Source organism: Pezoporus flaviventris, unplaced genomic scaffold (genome assembly GCF_033815535.1).
Source record: "Pezoporus flaviventris isolate CSIRO_AGI_PZ_B2104156 unplaced genomic scaffold, CSIRO_AGI_Pfla_v1 ptg000078l, whole genome shotgun sequence".
NCBI lineage: Eukaryota > Metazoa > Chordata > Aves > Psittaciformes > Psittacidae > Pezoporus > Pezoporus flaviventris.
In genome coordinates, this window is record NW_026892626.1 from 9,248,331 (window position 1) to 9,266,061 (window position 17,731).

Below are 17,731 nucleotides of genomic sequence, written 5' to 3' on the forward strand. Positions count from 1 at the left end.
CCTCTCCTGGGTTTCCTGTACTGCTGACGTCCAAGGACCAGGGCATAACGGGGAAGGGAAAGGAAGGGCCATAGTACCAGTACAGATAGAACAGCATTCCAAGAGCTTTCTTTCCCAGGAGCTCTTCTTCCATTTTCTTTGGGGGCAGCAACGTTACTCTTGCTCAGGACAAGAAGACTGCCCTATGTTCAGTATTACTAGCAGATGTGTGATGTGCTTTATAGATACAAGCAACTATACCTCCTGCTTTCATTAAGTCAGGTGGATGAAGCCTTCACATGGTTGTTATTAGCACATTACACAGCTCTCCTTTAACCATAGCTTTTTTTTTGTTTGTTTGTTTCCCCCTAACTAGCACTATATAGTGGATGAAGCACAAAGGCTTTTTTTTTGACACAGATGGGAGGAAAGATGTTCCACATGCTTAAGGGGATTGGTACAGATGGTGGGTTTAGTCTTTGTCCATCATCAGAATGCACTAGCCTACACAGCTGGGACTCTGGTGAGATCATCTGACTTACGACTTTTGGAATTCAGATTATCACAGAGCTGTTAGAGCCCTCAAGTGCTTGGCCGCTTCTCTCCTGTGAGTTACAAGGCAGGAACAAAATTTAGGTCTCTCAAAAAAGAAGTGCTAAGAATATACATGGAGAGTGCTAGCTGTGTACTCTGCAGTCAGATTTTAAAAGAGCCAAAATAATGGGAGGAATTGCAACTACAATTGCAATATGAGGCAGTACCTTTGTCACAAATTGAGCTAAAGGGACTGTAGGGACGACTGAACATCACAGATTTGGTTTACTTGGAAACATACTGCCAATGACATTTTAAATTCCTGAAAATTCTGAGAGAAGAGCAGTGGCATTGGCTTTGGGGATGTCTTTGAGGAGGGCAGGCAGCCAAACTGATAAGAGTGAAATATGATAATTGGTATCTTTCAGATCTTCCCAGACTGAATCCCAGTCTATCCAGTACAGAAAAAAATACCCTGTGTATGTCACAGAGATGACATTTGTAGAAGCTTACTGTTCTCTTCACTAGTTGAGGATCTGGCCCCTAAATACAGTTTGAATACAGCAGCTCAATACCGAACGATTCTTACCAAGAAACTGTCATCTATGTTAACCACAGTAATTTCCCTCAAATGTATTAACAGTCATTATATTAATATGACACCCAAACTGCATGAACATTGAATAGATAAGGAGCTGTAAGGCTTGCTCCCATCCCAGCATATTTTGAATACTGATTCTCCTGAGGGATGGTGTTTAAGATTCTTAATTGATAAAGGGAATTTCAGTACCATTTAGCATGATGGATCTCAAGAGTAAAACTGGCTTTGCTTGTGATCAGCATAAATAATACGGGGAGCCCAAGAATAATCATCAGTATAAATGCCTCTGCCTCCAAATGCCCTAACACATACAGCAGTGAGCTGTGGACTAGCCCTGAGGCTATCACGCCAATCTTCCCAGTGAAAGTAAGACTTACAGGACGTATGGTGAGAGGGCTGATCCACAGCTGAGATGACGATGGCACCTAAACAAGAAAAAGATGCCAGCAATAAAGACTATTATCAGAAATATTTCACTGTCATATTTTTTTGCTACCTGCCAGGGAATAATTCAGTATAGGAGCTCTCAGGAAAAGTACCAATTTCAGCAAGAACTAAAGGTGCAGAGTTTCTGCTAATGTCAGATTTGTTTTTTCTTTAGATGTCTTCTGTGTCTTCACATTAATGGATTTTCTGCGCACATCGACGATGTGAAGCATTCATGTCAGCCATGGGAGACATTCACCCAAGGCACAAGACCTCAGAATAGTTATATGCCAAATTATAACAGTTTCCAGATCTTTGGTATCAGAGTTAAATTATTAGTAAGATCACAAAGGAAGTTGGAATATAAATTATGTCTTGAATTAATAACTCCCCAGAACCTTTCCACCTATTACTGGTTGGTCAGCTAACTTGCTATCTGTTAAAATTGGTGAATGAACAGTATCAGTATCCTAAGGTTAAACTTCTGCATTTCCAGCTGATGCAAAGGTCCCAGCAAGGGACAATATCCAGATGAGATCTGGATGTTTGCATCAACACAGGATGGAGTTTGCATGTGTCTGACCATGCTTTTCTGTTTCTGCAGGATGGATGACATCCAGCTATGTAAAGACATTATGAACCTTAAGAGCGAGCTGCAAAATTTGGTAGCAATCCCAGGTAATGGCTATTTCCCAACCCAGTCTTAGGATAATGCTTGGGTGATGCACAGGTGGGGATGGTGTCAGGAACACCCCTCTGCCCCTAACAATCAGAAACATACCCCCAAGGTTGAGTTTCATATCTCTTTCCTCCCATCCTTGTATCTATTTCCCATTTCCCTTTCCATTTTTAATCTCCTGGTCTCCGAATTTCTTTTCATGCTGTATTTCACTGTTGCCTTGAAACCTGCAGCAACCCTGCAATATCACTCAAGGTGCACATTCCTTGTACTCCCTTGGCAATCTCAAGGGAAACACATGGCATAGGAATTGTCAGGTAAAAAAGACGGTGCTGACATATCGGAGATAAAAGGCAGAAAGGAAAGGGATAACCATCACTGTCAATGTGATTGATTTTTTTTCTAGATATACCAATTCATTATCATACCTGTAGTTAAACCTACCATCTAGAATAAAATAAAAGGTTTCTATAAAAAGCAAGGGGCAAGTCTTTGTATTTTGCCTGAATTCTCTACAAAGTCACTGTTGTAGACAGCTTTGCAGTCTTTAACTCCAATCTCCAGCTGAAAACATTGAAGAATTTTGTTTCACTGCAGTTTTGCTGTTTTAGATCATCCACAACAATCCTACTCTGTTCAAGAAAAGTACAGACAGATCCTGCAAAGCCATTTAAAGTAGATCATAGAGAACTCTCACAGAGATATTACTGTATGGCCTCTTAGCACCCTTAACAAATAACTTGCTGCCGCCTGACTATTAAGGATAAGTTTTGACTGTCCTTTGGTTATCTCATTTCTCTCCCATATTTTATTCTGCAACTTTAAAAGACAGCTGTCTCCCCAGAAAGTAGAAGGTCACTTACGAATTGGGAAACGGAACTGCTCTGAGGCCACATTCTTAGTTGTATGAGAACCTTTTCCACTTTTCTTTACACTCAACAGAAGTGGATTAATAAGCTTTTTTTATTTCTTCATACTTCTTAGTTACTTATAGGTCACATTTTAACAGTGTTGGTACATTATGGGTTTAAATGGTATTGGGAAGGATTATGAATCCTAGAAAATATCTATGAATGATTCCCATTGCCTTGCCTCTTCTAGTCTGAAGCTTTCCTACCCACACTTTTAATGTGCAGTTAGGGTTGATCACAAAGTCTTAAGCAGAGATCCACAGAGAGCAGTTTCTCCTTAGCACAAATCAGGATGCATATATTTGGCAGGCAGTTTCCTGAAGGATATTACGGGAGAGCACATCTCAATCTGGGAGGAGGATGGATTGAAAGGAAACAGGAACTGGCTTCTATCTTCAGTAGTGAGAGGAGGAGATGCCTTGCTCCATAGGCGTAGGAGCCAAAGCAAAAAAAAGCAGTGATTTCAAAGCATTCTTCTTTTTTCTCTACTGCAAATTCAAATTAATCACAGGAATTCTCCATAGGAAACAGAGCCAAAGTCTTGAAATCTTTGCAGCAGTCAACCTTCCTTTATAATTTCTAAAAGATAAAACACGGACAATACATCCCAGGCAAAAAAGCTGTATATTGTATTACAAATTATTTCCTCTGCTACTGGCAGACCATAACTTAAAATTGTACAAGGAATATGACTGAGATTGAGACTTACAGAATTTGTCTTGAAAATATATTCAAGGTGCGTTTATCTAAAGGAATAGATTTATTGCAGAAGTTCCCAGCAATAAGCATCCTGAAGCCCATGATGCAAAACAATTCTTTTCAAGTACCTGATTTAGATAGCCCTTCAAAATATAAGTTCAATCAGCAGACTGCAGGCAGTTTGCCCTTCTTCCCACAACTCTTAATGTACTTATTTTATGGTTCTCTAAACAGAGTTCTACTGCTCAAAACCAGAATTCTTGATTTAATGCGAAGTGTCTTCACAGCTAATCAAAATTTTCAGCTTTTTGAGGAAATATGTAGGTTAGGATTTGCCTCTGGCTTTCTCATCTCTACTCCGCTTCCTAGGTTTGAAGATTTCTGCCTTAACTACGTTTGCTTTATAACCTTAAACTACAGCTCTGTAATCCCCAGCATTCATGAGTGTTAGTTTGTGACAGGCACATCTTTTATGTCACAAAAATCAATGTTTGTAGACAACCTAGTCATTAGACTGGCCAGTTAATAATGACATACATATATATTACTCAGATTTTTGAAACATCGGAAAATAAACACTTTGCCTTTATTTTCCCACATTTTACAGTTGATGCTGTTTATGTGGATTTAGTGCTCACCTGCCTTACAGAGTAGGCAAAAAAGTGTTGCAGTCGACAGCCAAAGCTGTCATGAAGTACAGAGAAATGGTTCCTTTTGGTATGGTCTCATTTCCCCTGAGGTCAAAGGGGGTTTGTACTGTGGGTTTTAATGAAGCATCCTAGACTGTTTTCTCACCAAAGCTCCTAAAAATTTCAAAGCAGGGTTTTGCAGAGAAATTTAATATTAAAAGGAGGCTTGGCAAGTGCCACAGTCTCCAGACCATTAAATTGCTCAAACGAAAGAGCAGCAAGAAGAGAGCAAAGAGGCAGTCACCAGAACTTCCTGGGGTTTTGGTGACTCAGGTCTGAAGAACCATTGACTTCAATCAGCAGTTCATTCTTAGGCACCTGCAATGTCCACCCTCCCACTCTGCTCCCTACAATCTAAAGTAATAGCCTCTTTTCTCTGTTTTTGACCAGAAAAAAAAAAAACTAAGATGGACAAACAAAGAGAGGATGAACTGATTCAGAAGATCCACAGACTGGTACAAAAAAGAGACTTTCTTGTAGATGATGCAGAGGTGGAGAGATTACGGTAAGAACTAAAAGCAACTAAACTTAGGGAGGTTTCATAAGTCTGGTACTATACTGGAGTGACAAAATTTACATTGACATTAATGCGAGAAAAGTGGTCCTTTAAAACAAGAAGTCAAAAGCCTCCTCCTAGTTCGACAGGAAAAACATTGAAATCAGAATTACTCTACTTCTGTGGCTCTTTAATCATGAGATGACTGAATCATTAATGGGATAGAGCAGGGTTTGGTCTCACTTTCCTACCAGAAAAATGTCTGGGCATTACCATTAAAGAGAGAAGGATTTTTGTTGCTACCAGAGGATCCTCTTGGCATGAGTAGACATGAAATAGAATTTTACAGTTTTACTTTGTAGACATCTAAAATTTGCTTTTTCTCTATTTTTAAACAAATTATTAATGTGGTCAGTTTTCATTATTACTATGATCACTCTGCAAGTGGTGATAAAAAAATGAGAACACAATTGCTAACTCATGTCTACCTAACCTAAAGCATAAGCAAGTTCGTAAGCCTAAAGTTGCTAAGAAACCTGTGATCTTCCTCAAAAGTTCATTTCCAGCTGTTGCACTGAGATCCAACTCTACAATCATATTTTTGCTATTATTTTCCCTGCCTATTTCTACAATAAAGATTCAAGGCTCATCAATTTATTTATCCTTAACAACAGTATCTCTTCCAACGCATTTGAATTCTAAGCAAGCACAGGACAGAAGAGAAGAAAGCTTGCCAGAGTCCTGCAGCTGATCAAAGAGAGCTAGCCAAAGTTGGCAGCTGACAAGAAGCCTGAGCTAGTAATGTAATCCAGAGTTCTCAACTGCTAGTTTGATGTGCAAGTCACAGAAATGTCAGCAGCAGCCAGACAATGCAGAAGCCTAATTGTAGGTTGCTGAGAATGTACTGCTATGCACTATGCAGATGCAAATACATTAATGTCAGTTCACATTTGGAGCAAAACCGGAGGCTTTTCTTTAGAACTCTTGATAATAAAAACCTGGTTTTCCTCTAAACTGAGATGTTCAATCAGTGAACTCAATGTTGAAGTTAACAAAATAGCAAAGAAACTAATATGGAAATATCCTCAATAGATACAGTTAATGTTAGCAACACCATCTTTTTATTTTGGGTCTAATGCTCTCAGCTTCAGGCAAAGAGAAATACATACTAACAGCAGAAGACCATGAGATCCAGCCTTTAAAAATAAGCACTATAATCACAGCAATATATATCCTCTGCTCCACTTTAAGTGGAGTATCATGAAGCACTTGTGAGGCCAGCTTAAAATAGGTGATACATTATGGTTTTAATCCACTGAGTAGGAAGTATAATGAATCCAACAGCATCAGGAGACAAGAATTGTGGTGAAAATTCTGCATTCTACAAGAATTTTGTTACTCTTTTTGTTTATGCAAATATTTTGCTCTTTAATAAGCATAAAAATTAGGAGTTTCTAAAAACAGCAAAATAATTTCTTTACTAGTGATTTGATCCTAGCTACTCTAGCTTTTACAGCCACCATTTATGGAGAAAACATTGTTATGACATTTATTTTTCTTTTTTTCCAGAGAGAAAGAAGAAGACAGAGAGATGGCTGAATTCCTTCGCACCAAGTTAAAACCCATAGACAAAGCTACACAATCTCCTACTAGTGAGTTCCTAAACATTATGAAAAACAAGAACAGTAGGGAAAACACTTTAAAATGGCTTTGTATGTTTTAAATATGCAAAGTACATTTGAATACCCACTGCCACAACCTGCTTTTGTAACACAAGTAGATTATCTTTTCCAGTCTTTTTCTCATCTGGTTCTGTAGAAGTATCACAGTATCACAGTATGCTAGAGATTGGAAGGGACCTCGAAAGATCATCTAGTCCAATCCCCCTGCCGGAGCAGGAACACCTAAAGTAGCTGTGGAAAAAAAAGCCCTCTTCAGATAAAACACTAGGATATCTGAAGCAAAGTTTACTCATTTACAGCAAGCAAGATGGAAACTAGAGAAAAGACTGCAAACTTCCACAGGTGCCCCAAATTTCTTATATTTACCAGAATAAATAGGCTTTTCCATCACCTCAACCCAAATTTATGGATCTGCAAACACATTTCTCAGAAACTAAGCGGATTATATAATTCCTTGGAAGCTTTTAGCTGCGATTTTTAAACAAATACAGTCACCGTGCTCTAAAAGTTAACAGGGTCTGACCCGTCATAAACTGAGCTCTTAAGCAGGGAGACAGTCAAGTGCAAGTGGTGCCCTTCTTAGTGGATTTGGTCCGTCAACTGCAGAGGTTTGTATCCAAACACACTGCCATTTTGCACAAATGATCTTAAAGAGTTTCTAGAGAGACGTGGAATGACCATGAAGTTCAAGTACCAGGTTAATAAAGACATTTTAAGATGCTTCACTAATTGTTTATACCCCTTTAGTCACAGGGAGCATATCTCATCTCCCTTGTTAACTTCCTTATGTTGCCGCTTTTAAATACAATGTTAAAGATTCTTTTCACCCTGAAAAATTAAAGTCTACCTTTATCTTGCTCTCTTAATTACAGCATCCAAGGTGATGAAAGAATAAACTGTAGCAATATTTTTGTTTAACTCCTTAGTTGTTGGGGTTTAAGCATAGTAAGATGACTTTCTGTAGAAGGACGTATTATCTGACTCTAAGGCTGTGAAAAGGGACACCTGGATTGAACAAGGAGCAAGAAGTTTACTCCCCCTCCCCCACCCCCCAATGAGATGTCTGGATTCTTCAGCCAGTTGGACTCCACATACCAGCTTGGTTACTGCGAAGTGTTAGAAGTATTGTTTTAACAAGATATTTGGGGAAGACGGGGTTTTGGGTGCAGACAGCAGGAAAGGCTTGCATTGTTTAAGCCAGAAGTAGGAAGAAAGAGTTTGACCAGCTCTTGGTTTTAATGGTGTCTTGTTTTGAACATTGCAGGCAGCCCAGCAGAAAAGAAGGCAGAACCTCCTCCAAGCAAGCCCACCATTGCCAAGGCAGGATTGGCTATTATTAAAGATTGTTGTGGGGCCACACAATGCAACATCATGTAGCTCTGGGCTTTCTACCATGTTTGTCTTTTTAAATGTTTTCATTGAATGAAACTGTGTAGAGTGAGGGGAACTAACAGCATCCTGCTAACAGAATCAAGAGCAACTGGTACAACAGTTATGTATGGAATGTGCAATGGCAGGTTCTTCACTGTTGCATGGATCACTCAACACGCATGCCTAAAAACAAAAGAAATATATATAGTGGCTGTCCAGTGACCAGAAAAGATCTGTAGTAGAGTCAACAAAAACACCCCACGATAGAAGTGAATCAAAAGAGGGTATATTTCATGCAGTAAGGTGTAAAATGGCAATTTTAATAGGTCAACACTTGGTAAGAATGTTGTACACTTTTCCCTTTGACAAACTGTGCTCAAAAATTGCTAAAGTACCCATTTTGGCTACTTTTCAAAACAAAAGCCACAGTAGTATATGCTGTATATAGCACAACTGATAGATGAAGCAATTTCAGGATAACTGATGTTGCATACAGAGTCTTTATCAAACTACTATGATCTTCAACTACTTTGCTGTGGATTTTCACTTCAAATTCTTTAGAAAGAATGAGGATCAGTGACGATGTTGCAAGTAGAGAAAGATTTTTATATCCCATGTGATTCCTAAATTACTCAAGTCAGATTAATATTGCTTACACCAAAAAAAAAAATCTGATGAAGCTTTAACAAGCAGAGCTACAGTAACTGCAAACAGATGTAGTCCAGAGTTGTACCATTTCTGTTTTAGATTTGCACCTCACATGGAGTCACAGAAATATTTACCCAGAGAGTTTTGTCCACTATTAGAAGTTACATGCAATACAACATTATGTAGCACTGGTAGGTTGCTGGGAGGAGAGTGGAAGACAAACAATTTAATATTTAAACAACACTTAAAACAACTATTAATTGCATATGTCATGACCACAAGAAATACAAACTTTCAAGCATAGGAGAACAGTAGTCACCCAAGAAAAATTGACCACAAGACAAATATACAAATACAGAAGGAGATATTTGTGGTAGAGAGATCACATTCTACACAAAATGGGTTTAAAATTAAGGGAAATACAGAAGGACTTACCTGTGTTTCACTACTAAATGTGTTTCTGGTCTCTATGCAGATTAAGCCTTGTGGAATCTAATATATTAGCTGTCAGTAGCTGGTTTGTCTGTGTGATGGTACTTCATATAAATGTACTGTGATAGGTGTAAATAGTAAAATAAATGTATATGGATCTAATGTGAAAATCTCAGGCTTAGAAATAACAGATAGCAAAAAGTTCCTAAAATAAAGTTCTTCAAGAGGAACTTCCATTTTTTGAAGGCAGTTAAGTGACATCTGCACTTCTATATAGAAAGGAACCACAGCTATAGGAAAGGAAAGAAATAGCAGCAGTTACCCAAAAAGGCTAAACAGTAATTTATTTTTTTTTAAAAGAAAGTACCTTTAAATTCAAGAAGATATACGTAATGTAAAGTAACCCAGACTATTCCTGTACAAATAAAACCTAATCCCTAGCATCAGACTGATTCAGTGAAGAAGACTTGTTTTTCCAGAATAATTTGTTTCAGTATTGCAGACTCCCTTGAGACAAAGAACCTATGCCACTAAGTTCCTCAAGGTTTAAGGACCAAGGAAGAAAAAAAAAAACCCCACAAAACGATTCCACTAAGATATGTCACACTTGTACTTGCTTTGACCAAAGACACAGGAAAAAGGACATCACATATCCAAAGGCTGAACAGTCATATATAATTATTGCATCCTTGTTAATAACATGTATCACCACATTAAGCTCTGTAGCTGTTAATAGCTATTGTATCTGGTATGGGTTGGACTCTCTACAGCACCTGTGTACATTAACAGTTATGGAGAAAACTGCTTTTAAGGAAGAGTAGACACTGGAGGGGAAGAAACACCCACTGGCTTCTGGAAAATTCAGCCTCTTGAATTTGCTGGTACCCAATTAAGATGTCAGGAATTATCAATATCCTAAGGCAGATGTTCAATGGCAGTAATAAAGGCAAATGGAAGTTCAGAAAGAACCTGTAGTGAAGCACCAAACTTAAAGCCTTAGAATCAACTGTTACAACCAAGTATTGTGAATGCTAGTAAGTAAAGGGTCCTGAAGAACTTGGCACACAGTTTTTGTAAGGCAAGAGGTGACTTAACACACATCAGTGTTTAAACCAGGCTGTGCTGATGACTGAGGTGATCCGTGCATGCTGCACAGAATCTGTTCCTTTAGGAAGAAAAATGAAATCAGTAGAATGTAGGTTTGTATGAGAAAACTTTTACTAACCGGAAACAGAGCTAGTCATTCCTGGGATTCAACACTTATGACTAGGCTACAGAGCTCCCTTTTAATTAAAATGAAGAGAAAGCGCAGCAAGTATGAATATGTAGTATTCATATCCAGTTAGCACTGGTAGCCAGTGCCCCAAAAGGACCTACCTAGAGCAGTGTTAGTGAGAGTGAACTTCATTTTCAGAAGTTCTAGCGTGGCTCAGCTGAAAAGTTTTCTTTGTGCGAGTTTGTTTTGCTTTTAGTTAGCAAATGCTTCAGTTCTGTTTCTATTTGGGTGGGTTTGAACAGCTAGCCTGCAGTGCAGCAGTGGTTCCTTTAGAAGGGGGTGATGCTGCTTAGCAACAAAGTCCTGGATTTTTTCAGACTGAGGTCAGACTCTCAGCTGTGTTCTGCAGTGGCTTAGTGTTGTCCATCCAGAACACAGTAGAGCTCTAATGGCTTACTTTTACATATAACTGTTGTAAATTGAACAAATTAAACTTAAGAAGGAACTATGTGTGTAAGAATCTTGGTTCTTGTTTTTAAAAGTCAGACTAAACCCCTGAGTACTCCCAAGAACAATGAAGGGCTTTGCAGCTTCCATGATCCTATGAACACAGCACATTATTACAGCAACCCCCATATGTAAAATCAGTAGAAAGTATCAGACAAGGATCTTTAGGTGATTACATCGAGTAACTGACATAATTTCAGAGCTGATTTTCAGATACCTGTTCTTGTCTGCAAAGAAAGAGGGACGTCAGTTGATCCAAAATCTCTTCTGGACATCCTGGCTGTTTATCACTTCAGAAAGAAAGCAAGGCATCAGAAAATGAACAAAATAAGGTGGATTTGACACACTGTTCCTATATGAACGTGGCTATATTCAGGAAAGGATCCTGGTCTACTGAGAAAAACAAAGTGCTGAAGTGCTATTTGTACTAATCACTAATTCTACCAGCAAATGGTTCTCTTGTACCTTCACCATGGCCTACTGAATCTCTTCAGCAAAGTTAAAACGTATTTCCAAATAAAATAAGCTGCTGTGTTATACCAAGTATATGTTTCTTCCTGTTACTGAACGAAATAAGTGGTTATGGAATAGAGTGGAATGCACTTACTGTTCTGCTACACTTTTCAAAAATAATAAGATGATTATTCTGCAAGAAAGGAATCATTTGGTGAGTTAGTGATGCTATTGGAATACAAATAAAAGGATTTTGTCTCACTGAAAAAAAAAACAAGTTTCTGCAGCTCCACAAACAAAACCACCAAAACCCCCAATCCCATTACACTTCTAGGTGACTTTGAAACCTCACTACATACAGCCCAGAGCACTGCACAGATTAGAAGATAGTTTTCAGCCCTACATTGAGAAGATAAAGTTCCCAACATATTTGGGTATCAAAACCATTGCCAGTGCAGAAGAGTGTAACAGCAATTGAAAAAAATAATACCCAGCACTGCCTGATGTAACGTACTAATGTAGGGCACTCTGGAGATCTCAGTGACCAGAGGCTACATGGGAATGAGATGTAATCAAGTGCATTGAGGTGTGGATCTCATGTTGCTGCTTTGCTCTCACTGCTCCAACCTTCATCCTGTGGGAAGCAACACAATGAAATCAAAGCTTATATTAACTAAGTTACCATGTTGAGAGTCAACTAGGAACATCCGTCACCACTTGTATTATATCATCTGAACAAGAATGCAGGCTACAATAGGGGACTGCAAAAGGTAACTAGGGCATGCTTTCATCTTTGTGGCTGGTGACAATACGCTCATGTGTGCTTGAAGCTTTGTCACACTGTCTTCCTAACACAGGCATAAAAGCACATTTTCATCTGCTACTAAGCAGGTGGTTGAGAAGTTTTCCCAATATTCTGTTCAGCTTGATCTCAAACCATGCCACTTGGAACTATAACATTTACAGCAGATTGAAATCAGTGACTTCAAATTACAGAGTTCTGTGTAAGGTGTGTAGAAATACACATACACTACCCACGTCCATACTCCCTGTCTCTGAAGCAGTTAAAATTTTTACTGGCATTTCAGAGACGGCTCCTGGAAAGTAAGAGTTTGACTACCGGCTACAAAAGCAAGAAGATCTCAGACTCCTTCTGCAGTTAAAAGTGATGTATTTGCTTGCTTTTCTTAAATCCCAAGAGTTCCACTGATCGGAGCTTTCACCTCAGCCTCATGATTGTATCTGAAATACAGGAAAAAGTTGTGCTTTATGACACCACTAGTACTGAAGCTTTTGTAAACACACTTATACTGGTACTTGCCTGTGTACCTTCAGGCCAGAAACCCACTATGATGAATTAGCTTTGTTTCACTGGGCAATCAAAGCTGCTCTAATAAAACACCATAAACACAAAAGCTCCTTAGCTACTGGACAGCATGGGAGACTGTCACTGTAATCTTATCTTCTGTAACTAGCACAAAATAAACCTGAGTGACAAAGTCTTAAAACCCTCAATCAACTTACATTGAACAAATACAGGTCTATGGAGAAGTTATACCTGGGACACAAGATTATCTAATGAACTGCAACTACCACAGGCACTGTTGAATACGCTCCTCCTGAAGCACAAGATCACGGTGTCCCTATTAGCAAAATCAAAGAGACAAACCACGAGAAAGCAGCAGGGCAATCGTTACCTCTATTTACAACTGCTTATTTTAAAACTAAGTGTATCAACTAAATGAAAGATTCAGCTTCCTCCTGGGAGTCATGAATGTGACTACAGAGTTGAAATTAAAATCATCCACTTGTTTCTCAGGCGAGTTCATGCTGTTAGATAGTGACTGATGCCCAAGACAACCCACACAAGTACATCTTCCCTGCAGGCAAACAAATGACAGATTCTTTCCTACAAACACTTTCCCTTTCAGGATCCAAGTAAGACCATCTTGAGTAAGATTCTGCTGTCTTATTAACTGTGCTGCAGGAGCCTCAGTACCAAGACCATACCCAACTGTGACAAAATTCTATGCAAGTTAAAAGTGAAATGTATCATGAGTTTCAGCAGGAGATTTAAGAGATCATTTATACATCTGAAGAAAGTTAAGAAGTAGAAACATACGTCCTTAGAAAGCGATGGCAGAGTCCAGAGTCAAACTGAGGGTGGGTGATCTTGACAACAGTGCAGTCTCAAAGTGCCTCAAGGCAGACAGTAAGGGAGCTCAAGCGGCATTCCTGGTGTCCTTTCCGACCCATCAATATATACACTGTGCCCAGGACACCCAGAACCTTGATAACAGTTGCCATAAGATTTCAGAGCTGGAACATCTCCAAGAACTCCACCCATGCCCAAAGGTGTCACAGCAGCACAGCTTCAGGACTAGGACACCTCAGTGACCAGGCCTTACCCCATGCTGCTCCCAGCCTGTTTGCTAAAGCTGCAGGTGAGGGACCTGCAGAGTTTATGTCACAGCTGATCAAATAACTGCTGCCCTGATGAACATTCAATCTTAAGGCTTGGGCTTCTACCAAAAATTGCTTCAGGTATAATGGGAGAGTAGTGTAAGAACACTCAAAACCAGCAAAGATAATGCTCACTAATTTCTTGTTCTTGGAATCAATTACCTCATCCCACCTACACCAAAGTAGTCTTGGGGCTTTTTTGTTTTTAACCTGTAGTCTTTATCACACAATGTTTTCTGGCAGAAAGTCCTTTTTATTACTTTTGAATCCAATAACCGAAAGGCTGACTTCAGACTTGTGCCCACAGCATGACATACAGTAGCGCGTTGACATCCAAGTAACCATCTGACCTTCTGGAATGCCTGAGGCTTTATCACATCCTGTACCCCAGCACCACAGAGTAAGGCTGTAGGCGAGTCTGCTCAGCATTGCTGTATGTGCCATATACCAAGTAGAACAGCATCTGGCAGTAATACAGGTTCCAAATCTCAATGTGAAATGAATGTCAACTCAAAATAAGCCTGCAACAGCTGATGTTCCTCACCTGAATTAGCACAAACTTACTTCTGGCACAATGTCATAGCTCACAAATTGCTTGGCTTCTGAGCTGGCAAAGGCTGCTCTATAGCCTCCTTAGATAGGCATACAAGGCTTGGTTATAATCACTCCAAAGCCTTATTTGGCACAGATATATTTTAAAGGAAATATTTTGAAGGCTTTTACTTTAGAACTGTAAAGCTCAGCAGATTTGTTTCCAGAGGGATCACCTGTATCCTCATGAGTCATAGGAACACTCCAGTTTCTATCATTTGTCTTGGGACTAAGAACGATCCCTTCCAACACAAAATACAGAACTAAGCACCAAAAGCATAAGTCAGGTATTTTTATGCCTTGTCTGTACCTACAGAGACCATCTGTAAAAGCAGGATGATCTTGGTACAGGAACATCTCGCTCAACTTTTCAGATGGCAAACTATCTTAGTGAGGGCAAGGAATTTATGTATCTATCATCTTGCTACAGCACCATTATACTTCCTTGCAGGCATTACACCTATGCTTTGGGCAAAGTCCAGATTATCTTGAAAGACCTGCAGTATATGGATCCTTCACGATACTGACCACAAGCTTTTGGAAATACTATTTTCAGAAAGTTTTCCTATTCTTCCCCTAATCCATTTATGATTATTTCATCCTAGCACTCTCACCTCCAAAAGCACCTTGGAAGTTTCCACATATTTGTCACATTCCACCCTCACATTCCCCTCCCACACCTTTAAAAAACCCCACGAAATATGAAAGAATCTCTGGTTAGAGGAATACAACCTGAACTGTTCCTCTCCCTCCCTTTGCATAACTTGATTTTCTCCAAATTCCCTTCATATATTAAATGCTTATCCTTTTCTTCAGGTAAAATTATTTACCTGCAGTCTGATCAGGTGCTTTGGTCTCACTGCATAATATCTGTACTATCTTCTTTATTTCAAGCCTGTTGGTAACAACCTTCAGTCATCACTTAAGACTCTGGTCCCAATACATTCGAGATACCCTCAAACGCACTTCAAACTGTCCCTTTCAGTACAACTAGCATGGTTAGGTTTCTTCTGTCAAGCCTGTCGCTAAACTGTTTAAATGCTTAGGAAAAACAAATAGAAAACTGTCAGTGGCTATTGGCAAAAAAACCTCAAACAAATTATCTCCTCCTTAGCCAGCTATTCTGGATACAAGGCAGCTGAGGGTGAGACAGGACTACTGGAGCATATAAAGAAGGTCTTAAAACTGATTTATCTTCGAGAAGCCTTTTTTACTGTAGAGAAAATGCTCGTTAAGTACCTTGAAGGGGCATCTCAAATTCCCTGTCAAATGGCATTCACTAAATCAATCTGTTTCCTGTAGCATATGTATAGCACTATGAACCATTTTAATAGCCACCTGAATTAATATTTTCTGATTTTTTGCATCTACGTAATATTAAACATAAAACAGTCAGTACAAGAAAGAATTCTACATTAGAAGCAACGTGTGCTGGAAAAGTATCACAGAATGTTTTGGGGTTGGAAGGGACCTTAAAGATCATCTAGAGACATTGTACCTTGTTCTCTGAACACAACTAAACTGTGGGAAAATACCAGATTTCTCTAGGTATGCCAATTGTTCCATAGCACACATTCACTGTAAGAGATCATACTATACATTAATAAAATGGTGACTATAGTACCTCAGCATCTTTCTACTGCCACACAGACTGAACAGGTATCAAGGTCAAGCTCTGAATGAAACGTCACTTAAAGGTTTTCAAACTCAAGTTTTCAAATGCACAAGAGATTCAATATTTAAATGGCAAAAAAGGTTAACATGTTTCAAGGGTTGAAGACAAGAAATTGACAAGAGTAAAAGGAAGGGTTACTCACAGACTGATAAGCAAGCTTCCTAATACTCAGTTTTCAGTTGCTTGCTTTCTGTAAACAGCTATCTAAGCAAAGCAAAGGCAGACCATGTCTTTTTCCTCTAAGAAATCAGTTTTAGTTTCCCTGCCAAAATCCTGAGACTGTTGAAAATACAGAAAGCAATCTGCTCTTTGTGACCAATGCCCTCAGCCTATTCTACAGAGGCTGCTCTCTTTCACCCCCAAAAGCTTTCCTTTGTCCAAAGGAAAAGGATTTTATCAGCTCCCCTTTTCAGAAACTTGAAAGGTTAAGAAGAGAGAACATAAGGCTGTTTCTTAAGTCTGTCATGCTTCCTATCAGCATTATTTCACATTACACCTGAAATGTCAGTTAAGTACATCACTTCCCTAATGCCCTTCTCTGGCATTATGCCCAAGTTTCTCCTCCTGCTATTTTTAATTACAGTTAATAGAAATAGGAGTTAAACTACACTTCACCAGGTAATTACACTCCATCCTGTTACATTATGGCAGACTAAACAAGCTGTACTAATTTAAGAATTAAAAAAAAGTCCAGTTGTTCCCATCATGACTTGAAACTTTTAATTTAAACAATGGCTTAACATGAAATGAGAATGAAAGCAGTGGGAATGTCTGCAGCAGATAAAAACATTTTAAAAGAAAAAAAAAATCAAACTCACCTTTTGAAGGTAATCACATACCAGGTGCTATGAAGGATTTTACTCATGCATGCTTAAAACATTCAGAATTACTGAAAGAAGGAAATTACAGAGTGGTGATTATATGGTTTGTGCTGTTGCTTGAGACACTAGAGGAAGTTCTTACAAATTGCCTGCCCCTCCTCTAGAAGGGTGGTATTTATTACACTATTTACAGAGAGGTTTCTGTTAAATAGGCTTAGGCAGTTACTTTAAAAGTATTTACTGAACAAGCAAGTACTCTGCAAGGTCAAGTGTACCCTCACCTGCAGCAGGCCTGACATTTACTCTAGCAGACTGTTCCACTTAACAGTTCCATTAAGTGAGAGTATGTAACAAGACCACAAAGAGAGAAAGTCAGGAGCAGCTCATCAGCTCTTTACTTTTGTCCACAAAGCTGTGAGATAAGAGAACAGTCCAATTTAGTTGCAGATCCTTTTAATTATTCTGAAGTTCAAAGCACTCTAGTGAAGCTGCTAAAGAAACCTGCCTGCCAGACCTGTTCCTGGAAAATTACTACCTTCAGTAAGCTGGAAAACAAGGCCAACTCAAAAGTGATTTGTTAACTTTATTGCACAGTAACACTCCATATGACATTATTCACATCAATTTTTACATTTCAAAGTGAAACAAGAACTCAGGAGAACACCGTACTTCAAACCTGTGCCATTTACACTCCTTTCTTCATTTCTCTCTTTAGTCTGATAAATAGCAGAGTTTCTTTCTAAAGTAAACTCTAAATGTTATGTTGCATGAAGAGATACCGAGTACATCTGCTAGCAGCTGAATTATAAAAATTGGTCTTACACTAAATCCCAAATTTTAGCTCTCTGCTCTGTCTGG

The 17,731-nt window shown here is 39.0% G+C and overlaps 2 protein-coding genes across 2 annotated transcripts in view; one reads left to right on the forward strand and one right to left on the reverse strand.

Moving 5' to 3' along the window:
- The window catches only part of BMERB1 (bMERB domain containing 1), a 50,656-nt gene extending 39,249 nt beyond the window's left edge, over positions 1-11,407 (forward strand). Inside the window, exons 3-6 of the mRNA XM_061473962.1 lie at positions 2,145-2,218; positions 4,909-5,023; positions 6,584-6,666; positions 7,961-11,407. Of these exons, the coding sequence (XP_061329946.1) occupies positions 2,145-2,218; positions 4,909-5,023; positions 6,584-6,666; positions 7,961-8,073 (385 nt within the window). The 3' untranslated portion in view covers positions 8,074-11,407. The remainder of the gene's footprint in view (positions 1-2,144; positions 2,219-4,908; positions 5,024-6,583; positions 6,667-7,960) is intronic.
- PDXDC1 (pyridoxal dependent decarboxylase domain containing 1) overlaps positions 1-17,296 on the reverse strand; it is a 103,490-nt gene extending 86,194 nt beyond the window's left edge. The window contains exon 1 of the mRNA XM_061473412.1: positions 16,871-17,296. The gene's annotated coding sequence lies outside the window, so the exon portion shown is untranslated. The remainder of the gene's footprint in view (positions 1-16,870) is intronic.
- Between the last annotated feature and the right edge of the window lie 435 nt (positions 17,297-17,731).